The sequence below is a fragment of the Protopterus annectens genome, chromosome 12.part0, assembly GCF_019279795.1.
Source record: "Protopterus annectens isolate FY-2018-M chromosome 12.part0, PAN1.0, whole genome shotgun sequence".
NCBI classification, from domain to species: domain Eukaryota; kingdom Metazoa; phylum Chordata; order Ceratodontiformes; family Protopteridae; genus Protopterus; species Protopterus annectens.
Genome location: NC_056746.1, coordinates 349,166,899 through 349,182,741, shown reverse-complemented (window position 1 = coordinate 349,182,741; position 15,843 = coordinate 349,166,899). Strand labels below are relative to the sequence as shown.

Sequence of the window (15,843 nt, the reverse complement as noted above, 5' to 3'; positions counted from 1 at the left end):
GCGATGTGATTATCAAAGGAGAGACTACTGTCCACCTGGGTCCCAAGGTCTCATCACGCATTTGGTGTTAAGTAGATTGCTGCCTATGTGGTAGTTCATGGGTACCGAGTTTTTACCAAAGGGGATGACACTGCACTTTTTGGCATTGAGCTTGAGGCCATGGCTCTGACACCAGGCATCTGTCACAGCGAGGCCCTTCTGTAGGATGTCCACATCATTTGGGGACTTGACTATGGCTCCTAGTTTGCAGTCATCTGCGAACTACGTTAGCCAGAGGCCTTCTGTGTTAGCCTGTACTTCGGAGAAGTCGATACTAAACAGGAGAGGTCCCAGGACGGAACCCTGTGGTACTCCACTTTTCACTGCTTTGAGGTCAGATTTGGAGTCTGCAACTTTTACAGTGTGGGTTCTGTCAGTGAGCCAGTTGGCAACCCATCTTGTCACATAGGGATTTATACCTAGTTTAGTGAGTTTAGCTATAATTCCAGAATGGGGGATGGTGTCGAAAGCCTTGGCGAGGTCAAGATAGGCTGTGTGAACCACCTCACCCTCATCTACAGCTTTAGTGTCTGCCTCAAAGAAGTCGATCAGGTTCAGGAGGCATGATCTGCCCTTCACAAACCCGAACTGGGTGGAATCCAGAGTTTGGAGGTTACCAAAGTCTTTGTTTATGAGTTCCATTATGATACGTTCCATGGCCTTGCAGACCAGGCTCGTCAGGCTAATAGGTCGATAGTTCCCGGGATCAGTAGTGGCTCTCCCTTTGTGGAGTGGGATAAAAAGAAGTTATGTACTCACCATAACGTCCCATCTGAGTAGGTAACTTCATTTGTCAGCAACCTGTGGGTATCGGATCCAACCTGGATCCGAGTCGGCAGCTTTCCAAGCTAAAGATCCAAGCTCCAAGCTCCTCCTCCTTACCCATAATACCCTGCTACCTCCTTCTAGTCCTCAGATCGTATTTGCCCAATTATACAAAGTTGCCTAGACAAAACAACAACCTGAAACATCCTAACCTAATGAATACCAAAAGCTGATATCATTCTAGGATTCAGATAACCCGAGAACCACGCTAGGGGGAAGGAGGAGGGGGTCAGTTGCTGACAAATGAAGTTACCTACTCAGATGGAACGTTATGGTGAGTACATAACATCTTTATCTGAAGTAGTTAACTTCATTTGATCAGCAACCTGTGGGACAGAGTCCCCAGCTTCCAAAAAACTTGGGAGGTCCTCAAGGAAGGATATTCCGGAGCACTGCAGAGCCAAAAGCTGCTCTTCCTCTGGATATTAAATCCAATTTATAATGAGAGATAAAGGTATGAGAGGAAGCCCAAGTAGCCACAGAACAAATATCATCCAAAGGCACTCTTGACCAAAACGCAGCAGAAGTAGCCATAGAACGGGTAGAATGGGCATGAACTTCTAAGGGCTCAGGCAGACCAGATATTTTGTATGTGAGCAAAATGCAGTGAGAAATCCATCTAGCTAGAGTCACCTTCGACACTGGCTAACCCAAGAATGGCTCTGCAAAGGAAACAAATAGCTGCTCTTACTTGTGAAAGGCAGCTGTTCTGTGTAGGTAAAAGCTCAATTGTCTATGAACATCTATCAAATGAAGTTTGTATTCCCCTTTATTCTGACAGTTAGGGAAGAAAACTGGTAGATTAATAGACTGATTGATATTTGCCTTGGAAGCCACTTTAGGTAAGAAGGAGGGGTTAGTCCTGAGAGAGACTCTGTCCTTATGGAAAACAAGATATGGGGGTTTAGTACAAAGGGCCTGTAGTTCTGACACCCTTCTAGCTGAAGTAATAGCTATTAAGAAAGCAGTTTTCCAACATAAGAATTTTAAATCAACAAATGCGGTAGGTTCAAAGGGTGGTCCAGTTAGAGCCTGAAGGACCAAGGTCAGGTCCCATGGGGGAACAGCATTCCTAATAGGAGGTCTCAAAAGAAAGGTTCCTTTTAAGAAGGTCTTACAAATCTTAGTGGAAGCTAAAGGACTAAGATTGTCTCCAATGTGAAAATGGGAAATGGCAGCCATTTGAACCTTTACAGTAGAAGAACTGGCCCCTTGCTGAAAAATATGAGATAGGAAATCAAGCACTGCTGGAATGGGAGCAGTGAAAGGATCCAAATTCTTATGCAAGGCCCAAATGGAAAACCGTTTTCTTGCTGTTGTAAACCTTCCTGGTAGAAGGCTTATGCGCCGCTACCAGGATGGATCTAACTGCGGACGAGGTACCGGGAGTCCTGGCAACTAATGGAACTGGATCAACCAAGCTGAGAGCTTGACATCATCCAGATTCAGAGTTTCTAATCCTGAAGGATGAGAAATCAGATCCGGGATGGGATCTAAGATCCAAAGAGGAGCTATGAGATGAGACCGTAGGTACGGGAACCAGGTTTGACAAGGCCAGAATGGGGCTATGAGGATAATCTTGTTCCCCAACTGATGAGCTTTCTGTAAAAACTTTGTCATTAACGGAAGAGGAGGATAAGCATAAAGAAGACCAGATGGCCAAGCATGAACTAGAGCGTCTCTGGGGCTTTCCCCCAGGGGGGGATTAGAGTGAAAAACTCGCTGCACTTCACGTTTGAAGTCGATGCGAAGAGATCGCAGCAAGGCTGACCCCACTTGCGGAAGATCTGTTTTGCTACTAAGGGATTCAGAGACCACTCGTAAGGCGAGAGGATAGTTCGACTCAGCTTGTCTGCTAGGATGTTGGACCGACCTGGAATGTGTGTTGCTAACAGAAAATGGTTGGTGGATATCGCACAATCCCAAACTCTCATGGCCTCCGGGCAAAGAGGGTAAGACCTGGTCCCCCCGTGTTTGTTATTGTACCAGACCACTGACATGTTGTCTGTCTGAATTGCAATAGTCCCTGGAGGGAGAAAGGCATGAAGAGCTTGCAACGTTAGAAGCACCGCTCTCATCTCCAGAACATTGATATGCAAAACGGTCTCTGTCCGAGTCCACGTACCTTGGACAGTTCTGCCCATACAATGCCCCCCCCACCCAAGGCGAGAAGCGTCCGTGGTTACCATGACTTGGGGCTGTGGCATTATGAATGGTCATCCTTCCTGAAGCTCCCGAGATTGGAGCCACCATATGAGGGAATTTCTGCAAACTCTGCTGAGGGGGATCGGAGAGTCCAGCGGGTGTTGAAGGATGGACCACTGGACCGCAAGGTCCACTGGAGGACCCTCATGTGCAAGCAAGCTAGGGGCAAAAGGCTGATTGCTGCTGCCATGGACCCTAAGGCTCTCAGGACTAACTCCACTGATGGGGCTGGAGATTGAAGGAGTGCTAGGATGTGAAGGATTAAGCTGCGAAGCCTGTCCAACATCAAGAAGACCTTAGTTTGAAGCGTATCTATTCTGGCCCCTATGAAGTCCAGGACTTGCATTGGTTGAAGAGATGATTTCCTGTAATTTATAGTGATTCACAACTAGGAGGCTAAGAGCAGGAAGCAATCCCTGGCTGAGCAGAGTAGATGCCTGGTGGAGGCGGCAGGGAGCCAGTCGTCCAGGTAAGGAAAGACCTGTATTCCCTGGAGCTGCAGGTGGGCCGCTACAACTGCCATGACCTTGGTGAACACCCTGGGGGCTGTGGTGAGGCTGAATGCTAGGACCCTGAACTGCTAATGACTGTCCCCTAGCCGAAAGCGGAGAAACCTCCTGGATCGTCTGTCCATGAGAATGTGGTAGTACGCATCCTTGAGGTCTATGGAGCACATCCAGTCGTTCTCCTGCAGTAAGGGGAGAATGGATTGAAGAGTGACCATCCGGAATTTCTCCTTGGCAATGAAGAGGTTCATTGTAGAAAGGTCGAGAATTGGTCTCAAGTCCCCCATCCTTTTTGGCACCAAAAAGAACCTGGAGTAATTGCCTAACCTGGACTGGTCTGGGGGGACATGCTGGATGGCTCTTTTTTCTAGCAGCTTCTTTATTTCTAAAGCTGCAGCCTCCCTCTGACTGGGTGGAACATCGGGGAGGCACCTCGATTGAGGAGGAAGGTTTATGAAGGGAATAGAGTAGCCTCTGGATATTATTCGAAGCACCCAGCAATCTGTCGTGATGGACTCGCATAGCACCAGGTGCTTCGAATAATGCCCCCTGACTGCCTCCAGAGAGAAGCAGTCGGGTAACCTCTCAGGGCTGCTGCATGGGTCAATCGGAGAAAGGTTCTCGCGACCCAAAATTCTTTGCCCCCCCCTCTGCCTCTGGGTCGGCATCCACCTTGTCCCCCTCTGCCTCTGAAGGATGAGGGGTCCAGAGCGTAACGGGACTGCTGAGACTTCCAGAACCACATCTTCTTTTGTCTTCTCTGGTTCCTGGAAAAGGACCTTTGAGGAGCCGAGAAGCGGATTCAGATGGCAGAAAGCATCTTCCCGTCTTTCTCGCTCTGGACCAATGTATCACGGATGGTCTTGCCAAACAGGGTAGAACCGTTGAAGGGAGCATTCGCGAAGGACACCTTGAAGGGTTCTGCAAAATCGCAAAGTCAGAGCCAGGCGTGACGCAGTAAGGCGATGCCTGATCTGCTGGCACTAGCGGCCCCCTCCGTGGCATGGGAGCGTAGCTGCATAGAAGTGTTCGACACAGATTTTAGAGTGGCCATGCGAGTCAAGAAGGTCCGTTTGTCTTCGGCCGACATGGACTCAGGGGGAGACTCAGCGTATTCCTTCACCAGATCCCGCTGAAGCCTAATCATATGGGCCAAGTAATTCAGTGCTCTTATAGAAAAGGTAGCTGAAGCAAACATCCGCTTTCCGATGCGATCCATCGTTCGAGACTCCTTATCAGGAGGATGGACTGAGGAACTATCCTGTGCTAGTTCCTTCTTAGAGGCAGCAGCCACCACCCTTGGCATCTGCCGGGGAACCTTTACTCCACGCTGTCCTATCCACAGGGGGACTAAGGATCTTATCTGGTCTCCTGGGGATTGGGGCTCTACAGTGTACGGCTCCTTCCATGCCCTGGTAGTAATGAGGTCTACCAGGGGGTCGGCCGGAGGGGACACCCAAGAGGTAGATGGGCCTGCATCAAACGCTTCCAGAAACACCGACTCATCCAAGGAAGGCTTTTGGGCTGACCACCCCCTTTTAGGCAAAGTATTTCCATAATGTCTCCAAAAGAGACATCCTCGGGGGGTGACCTGGGGGAACTTTCCCATTCCTTTAAATCGGTGTCTTCCATGAGGGACTCGGGGGAGTCCAAGTGCTTCCTTTTACACCTATGTTTGTGAGGGACCTCCTCGGCGGGACTGTCCGAGGAAGGCTCCCCAACAGGGTCGTGTTCCTCCAGTGGGACTGACTGGGGCGTTGACGCAGGCTGTCCCTGGGGCAGGATGATGGAAGACAAGACCATCTGTGAGGGAATGGTGGCTGGATCAATAGCACGAGCAGAGGTTCTCAAACCTCTCGAGAGAACCCTCTCCACCATGTTGAAGGCCGAAGGTGAACCGCTCTCCCTGGGTTCCATGAGTAACACCTTCGGATCCGACGCGGGTATCAGAGTCGGAGTCGGAGCCGAAGCGATCGGACCCGAAAGGGAAGTGTGCTCCAACTGCAATGGAGCTGAAGACACACCTACCCCCTCGGATCTGACGCATGCCTCTCAACTCCGAGAGCTCGGATCCAAAAATGGATCTGACAAACTCGAGGACATGGCCGGTGAAGTAGCAACTACTGTCGGCACCGACTCCCTGACTCTGAGACTACTCGGATCCGACATTGGCTCCGAAACCTGATAATGGATCGGAGAAGGAGCTATGGGGGCAAAAAATGGGGTCGGGCTCCCCCCTGGAGGGGGGGAGGCAGGAGCACTCCCATCTGCATCTGGGCTTATAGGAAGCGAAGCATCATCCGGTCCATGTCAGCATCTGAAAGGCTTTGTGTCGACCTAGAAGAGGCTGCCGAAGCTGGCTGGGAAGGCCGCCGTGACGACCTCGAAGATGGCTGGGGCTTCTCCTCCGGCTCCGGCGAAAAATGTGGGGAACGGAGCTGAGAGGGGAAAGACCCAGAAATCTTCAGAGAAGAAAAGAGCTGTTTAGCTGTCGGGGCCAAAGGGGCAGAGTCGGCCCGCTGCTTGTGGCTCCTATGCTTTTCTCTATCCCTATCTCTCTCTTTCTCCCTCTCTCTCTCCTTTCTTTTCTCTTTGCCTCCTTCTCTCCCTGCCAGGGGAGATAGTACAGCTGGCTGAACAGCCGCAGCCACGGCTGGAGCCACTGAGGGAGAGGAGGAAGAAGCAGAATCCATGGGCAAAAGACCCACCAGGATTAGCTTGCTCCTCCTATCCTTCACAGCCCAGGGGTTAAAGGCTGCACAGATATGGCAGCCCGATGACAAATGCGCTACCCCAGGCAAAGAACGCACTGAGTGTGGCCATCAGCTGGGAAGAGCTTATGGCCACACTCAGAGCACTTGGAAAAAATGGCCTTAGGTCCTTCGGCCATAACCAAAACACAATCACACACACAGACACACAAGAATAAGGGGAAGGGTGAATATATTAAAATTAAGCTAAGCTAATGGGTTTAAACTGAACACAAACACACAACTATCTAATTTTACCAAAAAGTCAAGAATTTGCCAAATACGTCCTACCTAACCACCAGGAGCTCATAACTCGTACTTGTTAAAGCCGCGGCAAATGAGATCTGAGGACTAGAAGGAGGTAGCAGGGTATTATGGGTAAGGGGGAGGATCTCGGATCTTTAGCTTGGAAAGCTGCCGGCTCGAATCCAGGTCAGATCCGATACCCACAGGTTGCTGATCAAATGAAGTTAACTACTTCAGATCTCTTGCTGTGTGCCATTCAGTGGGCACAAATCCTGATGCAAGGCTATTATTGAACATGGTGCTTAAGTGGGGAGCCAGTTCGTTCTGAAGTTCATGTAAAACGCAGCCTGGGATGTTGTCCAGTCCCATGGATGCTGTGTTTTTGGCTTTAGAGAGTGCAGCTTTTACCTGCGCAGTTATGATTACAGGGACTCTGCATTCTTCATGTATAGATATGGGCCCTTTAGGGGGTGAGAGGGGGGTAAAGTTAGCACTGTACCTATCTGCCAGGGTGTTGGCAATATCAGTTGGTTCTTTAATTTTCTTGTCTTTGTGCTGTAACTCAGAGCAGATCTGGGTGTTGCCATCGAGATTCTTGACATAGCTATAGAATGCTTTGTGGTTGTCCTTGGAATTAGTGGTGATTTTGTTTTCATAGCTAGCTTTGGAGGATCTTATAAGGGATCTCAGCTTCTTACTGAGGCTGACCAGGGAGCTCCTCCACTCATGGGATTTTACTCTTTTTGCAACAGTTTCTTCCTTCTGTTGTACAGTTTGTTTATGGCAGGGGACGACCAGATTGGCTTCCTTTTTTTGGAGGATAGCGTCTTGGTTCTGTTTGGGATAGCACGATCCATGCACTCGTGTAAGTGCTTATAGAGTGCATTTGTGTAGGATTCAGCAGTTGTAACTGTATTGTCCATCTGCATGGGTGTCATGAAGTTCACCACTTCTGTCTTAAAAGCATGAAGCTGGCTTTGGAGAAATTTTTTACTGTGGTTTCCTTAATGGGGGGTGGGGCGGGATGTGGATATCAAGGGTGATTAGCATATGGTCAGATCGGACCAACGAGGAGTTGACTTCAGGTGTGGAACACGGATCATTCATGCTGGTAATGACTAGGTCTAGCATATTGTTGCCCCTGGTGGGGGTGTGGATAAGTTGATCCAGGGCATTGGAGTTTATGAATTCCAGAAAGCGTTGAGCTAAGGAGTTGGTATATGAGTAGTTTTCCCAGTTAATGGTGGGGTAGTTGAAGTCGCCCATTATTAGGGTATTTGGTTGATCCCTAATACTTTCCAGTACATCAAGAAAAGAGGAGTGGGAATCCTGGGGTATGGTGGGGGATCTGTAGCAAGCTACAATTTGGATTGCAGTTTTGCCCAGAGTTAGTTGCACTTGGATAACCTCGGATGCGTTATGCTGAGCAACAAGCCTAGAGGTGTGGATATCCTTAATGAATATGGACACACCTCTGCCTTTCGTGTTTCGGTCCAGGTTACATGGCCGAAAAGTGTGGTATGAGTTATAGCCTGGTAGTGCAAGGGTGCTCTCTGGAGCCTTGAACCAGGTCTCAGTCACTGCACAGATATCGATGTTCTCCATTTTAAGGAGTGCCTCGAGTGAGTGCATTTTGAGATTAGACTTCTAGCACTGAGTACATTACCCTCAGTTTTTGCTTGCCTGTTCCTGTTATGGTAGTGAATTTGTTATTTGAACCTTGCCTAAAAAAGGCACTATGGGGCAGCAAGAGCCTTAGCCAGTATCCAGAATCCCAGGGGCGACAGGTGCAGGCTTAATAGTAATATATGGGTATTTTACCTACCCCAGTCCATCCAACTGGCCTTAACTTTTGGATTTTCTTGCAAGTTGAGAAACTATATGTTTGCATGTCAGTTGTTATCAATGAAGGTGCCATATCTTCACTTTTGCTGTTATTAATTTGCAAATGGGGGCTTGCTAGTGTCAAGGGCAGATTTGTAGCTAGGTCAAGGGCAGATTTGTAGCTAGGTCATTTGATTCTCTGTGCAGTTCTCCAAACTGACCCCCCCCCCCCCAAAAATCAAAGTTCAGGAGTTTTTAATACTGCAGCAAGCTATTTCCTACAAAATTTACAAACAGCTTGGTACAGAGAAATCACCACAGACTTGATGCTTACTTCAGCTATGACTGTAAATGAACTATCAGCATTCATAAACAAATGCTGGCACTGTATTGTCACACCACCAGCACCAACTGTACAACCTAACACCTTGCAGCTGGGGAAGCTGTCCTTTTGCCCCATCCTACCTATGGCTCTGGAAAAGACACAAAAAATAGTTCAGACAAAACTCGTTTATTTAGTCAATGCAAAACATTGCGTCATACATGATCATGGACAATCACCATTCATGACATTCAGAATATTTCAAAAAAGATGCTGAATAATGACATGGAAAGGCTAAATCTGACTACAGGACTAATTAAAACCGATCCTCTTTGTACTTCAGTCGATATAGTTAGCAACATACTTGCTATTTTTTGAAAATTCAAAACATTTAAAAATGAGGAAATGTATGGAGCTGAAGGAATGCAACTTGACCATTGCAAACTAGAAGCAGAATTGGACATAACTATAGCAAGTGAAGGCTTTAAAACTGCTGCAGACAGAAATGGATATCTATACCATATGATATAAAACTACTAGGAATAATCCCAGCTGTGTTTACGGACGGGAATTTTACACCAGTGAAAGAGACTGGGGTAGGTAAGATACCCATATATTACTATTAAATGGTGGTACTATTCCTCAGAGTAAGCTCTCCATACTTTACTTTTTTATGCCTGTCTGCCACAAGGTAGCTTGCTTAAGGAGTAAAAATTCTATGAAAAATCTTTTGACTAAAGCCTTTTGTTCTCCAGTTTCAACCCTCCAAGGCAGAAAGCACTACATAAAAGCTTCAGGTGCCACTACTGGGAAGTAGTGATGTAAAATTTCTGGCGCAGACATTAGCTGGAGATAATGTAATAAGGTCTGATGCAAGCAGATGATCTCCTTTATAATTTTATGACCATACAAGTAATTGGCAAGACTTAGTCTTAAACTTTGTCTTCTTGCCAAATACAGGCACCTTTCTTCAACTACTACTATGAAATTTAGACAGTAAGAGGGAAAGAAAATGATGACAAAAACTGCAAACCATGGTAGTGGCCAAGATCCTACGTAAATAAGAGTTCAGTTTTTTTTATTTTTATTTTCTGTGCTAGATATTACAGAAAGAATAATGACTCCATTAGGCTGAAAATACTCCAGAAGTCTCCTCAAAATACTGTCATGTTCTCTTTTCCCGCCCCAATTTTCTTCTCTTATATTTATTCCATTCACAGTTTCATAGGTGTGTACTAGGCTAATGGCCCTGGATCCTTTACAAGCCTAGCCCATAGGATTACCCTGGCATCGTGCCACCCGACCTTAGTTCCCAGTGCCTTTGTCGAGTAGAGCCACTGGAGTGATCCCCAAGGTGAATTTTCTATTTTCCATCCACTCATCAAGATTTCTCTTGAAGAGGGCCAGTGAGGTGCTCTGTTTGACATGTATGAGAAGTCTATTTCATAGCATGGGCAGTCTCTGGGTTATGAACCTGTCCCTCCAGCTTGTTCTGTTGATTGTGGTAATGAGGCTGAGGTATCTGGAGTCTGTGGTGTGAAGGGATTGGGATTTCTTTAGATGTAGCATTTCTAACAGAGCTGGGTCAGATATGGCTTTGTAAGTCAGGCAGAGATCGCCTCTAAGTAGGCAATATAAGACAGAGAACAGTTGGAGGTTTTTGAGTCTGTCCATACAGGACAAGTGTTTAAGGCTTAGGATCCTCTTTGTGAGGTTCTTTTGCAGCCTCTGCAGGTGTTGCAGGTATCGAGTGAGGCACATGCCAAATGGGTCACTTTACTTGATGACTGGCCTAATGAGGAAAGAGTAGAGGGAGACAATGACCTCCTTCTTCCTGGATGCAAAACCCTTAGTAATGAGATGTGCCACACAGAAGGACTTTCTGACCACAGTGGCAAAGTGGTGGTCAAAAGAGAGGCTGCTGTCAACCTGTTTTACATTTGTTATATGCTCAGTGAATGACTGATGTGCCTAAAATGTACAAATAGATTAATTACATTGTTGCAGTTCAAACTATGTTAGAGAAAGAGCAAGAAAGACTTTTCTTGACTGGCTCTTTCAATTCAGTTCTTTCTTTTATATTCATTTAGCCTAATTTCTGACACTCCCAAACTCATAAACCTAATTTCCCAGTCTTTGCTTTAACAGCATTCTAACCCTATGCCACAGAGGTTTCCTTCCTCTAAACCTCTCTCTGCTGACTTTTCACTTTACTGAAATTAATTACTTTTCTTTCTTTTAAAATGTGAAACCTATTGTATAACTCTTTACCTAAGCAATGAGGTCAATATAACTTATACAGAAATATACTACTTTCATTTGTGCACTGTGTATAGATCATATGTTTGGATCAGTCATTCATGCTGTACTCATTGCACCTCATGACGTATTAAATGTATTTCTTTTCACTGCTTTATCTGTTTTTTTTCAGACAAATGTTTAGAACAGTTATAAGAAATTCCATTTGCAACAGTCTAGAATTATACATAAATACTGAAGAACAAAAATATTTAAAAAAAAGTCAAAATTCTTACTAGTCCAGGAAGAATAGGAGTTAGCCACATGTGTCTTCCATCAACTGTGTCATTCACACCATCTATCAACTTGTCAGGAGTTCGGACATCTCCTGAAACACTGTCTAAAACATTTACACTGTCTGGAAATGCTGCAATATCTGAAGAAAGTGTTAATAAGAAAATAATGTAAAAAATGCAATTATACTGTTAAAAAAATCTGAGACATCCTACTCTTAAAGACGTCATGGTCAAGTAATGCACTGCATATTTACAGGGCGAATCCTTCACTCCATAAATCAGTTTTCCTTAACAGCAGGTCAGATAAGTTTAAATTTGATAATGGGCATGCCTTCGTTGAAGGTTGGGTGTCAGGCTGGCACCTCGGCACCATAAAAATCGACTGCCAATCATTAGCGGACCGGAGATCCGCTGTGGCGACCCCTAACTGGGAAAAGCCGAAAGAAAAACAGACATAACCCTATTTCTAAGCAAACGACATTCATTCACTGCATCCATGGCAAAGCAATACATCATTCTGTAGTAAATCACTGTTGACATTTCCTCTTCCGTTTCCCCCAGCTAACAAACACAATGACAGCACGTCAGGCTAACAAAGTGAACTTTGGCCTGCACTGCCCAGACTGACACACATCCACTAAGCAAGCACAGCTCACAGACAGGAAAGAAAAACATCACATACAACAATACAATAAATTATAAATGTACCCACTTTTAAAAATCTATTCACAAAAACGACACGGGACTACTGTCCCAGCAAGGTTCCCAGCTTCACTGCTCAGCATTCGGGGACAAAACCCCAAAAAAATAATGAAGTACAAACATACAAAATAAAAGGCATTTTTAAATACTACTCTAATTTACTTTGAAAGTTAATAGAAAAACTAGTCTTTCATCAACATGAATTTTCTGAAGAATAATAAGGAAAACTCCTGTCATCACTGTTTTGCCTGATTACCAGGAAATCAAAAAAGAAAACAATACATGAGGTACAGGACAGAAATATGAGGCGAAATCAAGGACAGATGAGTGTTATGTTGTCTAGATACAGGGGACGGCAGAAGGGTTGGCAATAAGCACCTCAACACAGATCATCTGATATGGCAAATAAACTTCTGTTACAGTTAACTTCAAAAGCCTTAGGAAGTGTGTCACTGTTAAGAAAAATCCCATGCAGTACAAAATCTTTGAAGAAGTAGGATCTAAAGGCGAGGTAATAGAAAGCTGAGTTTTGAAGCAGAGATGTTCTCTTGGAATCACAGTCCAAGCGGCAATGACAGCTGAAGTGTGAAAGTACAATTCTGCAAGTCCCACTTACCTGTAAGAGTAACTGTTCAAATTTCACACTGCCTCAGTGGCAAGGGGTTTCTGTGCCTGCACAAACCCACAGTGGCAGCTTTGCAGAGCTCATAATCCCTTCCTCTGTATCTCTGTAATAGTGGATTGGGTAAGTCCTTCCCATCAGGGAAAACCTAACCCTTATCACAGAAAGTCAGTTATTCAGACTTTTAGTGTTAGGCAGGAAGAAGCAAAAACGATCAGAAGCAAGAATGGCCTGAAATCAACCAATTCACAGCCAGAAACACCAACACAACAAGGCTGCATACCAGTGAACTATATATAAAATCTAATGTCACAATTAAGCAGGACTTATGCAAGTGTGTTGTATTCATCATTCATACTGCCTCAGTGGCATATGGGAAGATTCCTAAAGTTTAGCCTACCTGGAAGCAGGAAGGATAATGACCAAGGACCACTTGGAGAATGGTCCTAGCAAAATCTGCCCTGGTACTTGATGAAAAAAATCAGTTTGTAGTGCTTTATAAAGGTATGAACAGAGGACCAGGTTGCTGTCTCTAGAAGCTTCTGGAGCTAACTCCTTTCCAATATATGCCACCAATGAGGATAAGGCTCTGATGGAATGTGTTTAACCATGCCTGGAACAGATTTACTATGGTGGGATTAACTAAATACAGTAGCAGAGGATAACCAAACAACTGTTTGCTTACAGACATGTTGACCATTCTTAGCCCCAAAATAGCAAATAAACAGCTGTCCAGCTTTTCAGAAGGTCTCAGTTCTGTCAAAGTAGCACTTCAGTTGCCTGTGCATATCAAACACATTCAGAATCTTCTCTTCCTTGTTTTTAGGTTCTGGAAAAAAAATGGAGTGAAAAGCTAGATTCAGTGTAAATTCAGAAACAACTTTAGGCATGAAAGAATGCTTAGTGCAGGGGTTCCCAAAGTGTGCGCCTTGGCGCCCTGGGGAGCCGCGGCTTCCTCACAGGGGCACCACGAACTAATACCTTTCATTTACAAATTTTTTCTTTTGTTTTTTAATTTTCGCGCTGTTTGAGCTGACATCATCATGTGCGCAATGACGTTAGCTCCGTCAGGGCTACCAGCCTGTCAGAATTGAGCAAGGAGCTCACACATTTCCGGCTGGGCGTGGCTGCTCAAATGCGAGCGGGAATGGCAACAAACTGATTATGTGTGAGGAACAAGAATCGGACCTGCGGCAGGTACGGCCAGAAAGAATGAAAACTCCATGCAAGTAAGGAAACTTTCAGAGAAGTGTGTGTGTGTGTGTGTGTGTGTGTGTGTGTGTGTGTGTGTGTGTGTGTGTGTGTGTGTGCGCATGTGGTGTGTGCATGTGCGTGTGTGTGTGTGTGTGTGTGTTATGATAGAACAGTGGTTCTCATAACTCATAGTTCTTCAATGGAGGAGATGAGACAACAATAGGAAAAAGATGGAAAAATATAAGTAAAGCAGCAGATCTGGATAGATAGATAGTCATAGGTATAGTTATATAGTTATAGGTATAGTTATAAAGGGAATTGCTAGTAGGAACTATAACAAGGGGTACATACTGTCAGAAGGAACTATAACAAGGGGTACATACTGTCAGAAGGAACTATAACAAGGGGTACATACTGCCAGTAGGAACTATAACAAAGGGTACATACTTTAATTATTTAGTTGTCTTAGCATCAGTATATTGTAGAATGTGTCTAACACTTTATTTATTAACCATTGCATATTCAATTTATCATCCTATATTAACTGCCACCTCTCTTATTCCTTTAATATTATTAGTGAGTCTAAGCTAACTAGTCAAGATTCTCATATCTGCAATTGCTTGTTCAGATATTATTTCAAATTTGCATTTCAAGTATAACAAAGAGAAATATTCTGATATATTAAAATCATGATGCAACAATGTATATGTTTTCTTTCGGCTTTTCCCAGTTAGGGGGGGGCCACAGCGGAACTCCGGTCCGCTAATGACTGACAGTAGATTTTTACGGTGCCGAGGTGCCAGCTCGACGCCCAACCTTCAACGAAGGCACGCCCATTCACGCATATCTTTCGAACGCCACTCGACCGCGGGGAGGACAAGCAGACTCCACACAAAAGGCGCTCCAGCCGAGAATCGAACGGGAGAACCTCTTACTGTGAGGCGACAATGCAATCGCTGCACCACCACAGCTATTAAATATATCTTTTTATAAAACAAAATATATACTAATGGTATTCTAAGGCCAAGATTCATAAATAGGCCCAGTTGCAAGCAATAAGGATGAAGCTAAAAGGGCTTGTTAGTGCAATATCGGAAACCAGAGATGCAGAGGCACATTTGCTGCAATTAGGAAAGCCCATGATAAGCTAATGTCTCCACATCATTCAGTGATTACTACAAGTGCTAACAGGCTCGTTTCTTCTGCCCTTGAGGTAACCACCCTGGATGATGGTGCATTGTTCTAGCACAAGCACCCCTCCATTAATTCCCTCAGCTGCATACATGCACCCAAGTAGCACTGCATACACACACACACACACACACACACACACACACACACACACACACACACACACACACACACAGACACATGGATGCATCAAAATACCTATTATCTGTTCTTGAGTTTACAGAATATCTGTGAAGTTGGCACTGTCTTTCATAAGTTATAAAATATTACAGTCAGTCAAAATGCCATGTTTTTTCCTGTTCAGAAAATGTGTTGATATGCAATACCTGTTGCTCTATTAACTTTTTCAGTGGATCAGAGTAATATCAAGAAATACTCCCTATGGTGCCTGTTGTTCTGCCAGCTCTGTCCAGAAGTTTTAACATGGCTCTCATACATCATGGACCATTACAGTCAGTCAACAAAGGCAGATGTTAAAGTTTCACACTTTTTCCCTAATATGTTTAGTGCTGCAAAGTTGTAAGTAGACTAGAATAATATTAGTGCCCCTGGTATCTACTGTTCCCCATATGTTCTTCATTCCACAAAACATGTTGTTGCATTAACTGCTGAAAGTGATTTGAGGTTATAGTTATAATAGCAGCTACATTAATTGTCAACGTTTCTTCTGAAGAATATTGAGTTTTCATAGTAGTTTTTATTTATTTTATTGAATGGCTTGTCTTGTGAATGGCGTAGTGCTCTAGCTCTGATACAATTTTTATGTTTTTTTTTTTCTCGAGTCAGTTCATTTCTGTGTTGGCTAGTTTATGTATTAAAACAATCTTGTTTTAAAACATAAGATCACCTATAGGATGTAAAGTGAATAAAATTAATTTTTACT

General features: G+C 44.7%; 1 protein-coding gene across 4 annotated transcripts in view; it reads right to left on the bottom strand.

The window, feature by feature from the left end:
* Window positions 1-15,843, bottom strand: part of LOC122816558 (katanin interacting protein) — a 3,576,055-nt gene that overhangs the window by 395,465 nt on the left and 3,164,747 nt on the right. For all 4 annotated transcript variants that reach the window (XM_044089422.1, XM_044089419.1, XM_044089421.1 and 1 more), the window contains one exon: window positions 11,252-11,391. In XM_044089422.1, coding sequence (XP_043945357.1) covers window positions 11,252-11,391 — 140 coding nt within the window. The remainder of the gene's footprint in view (window positions 1-11,251; window positions 11,392-15,843) is intronic.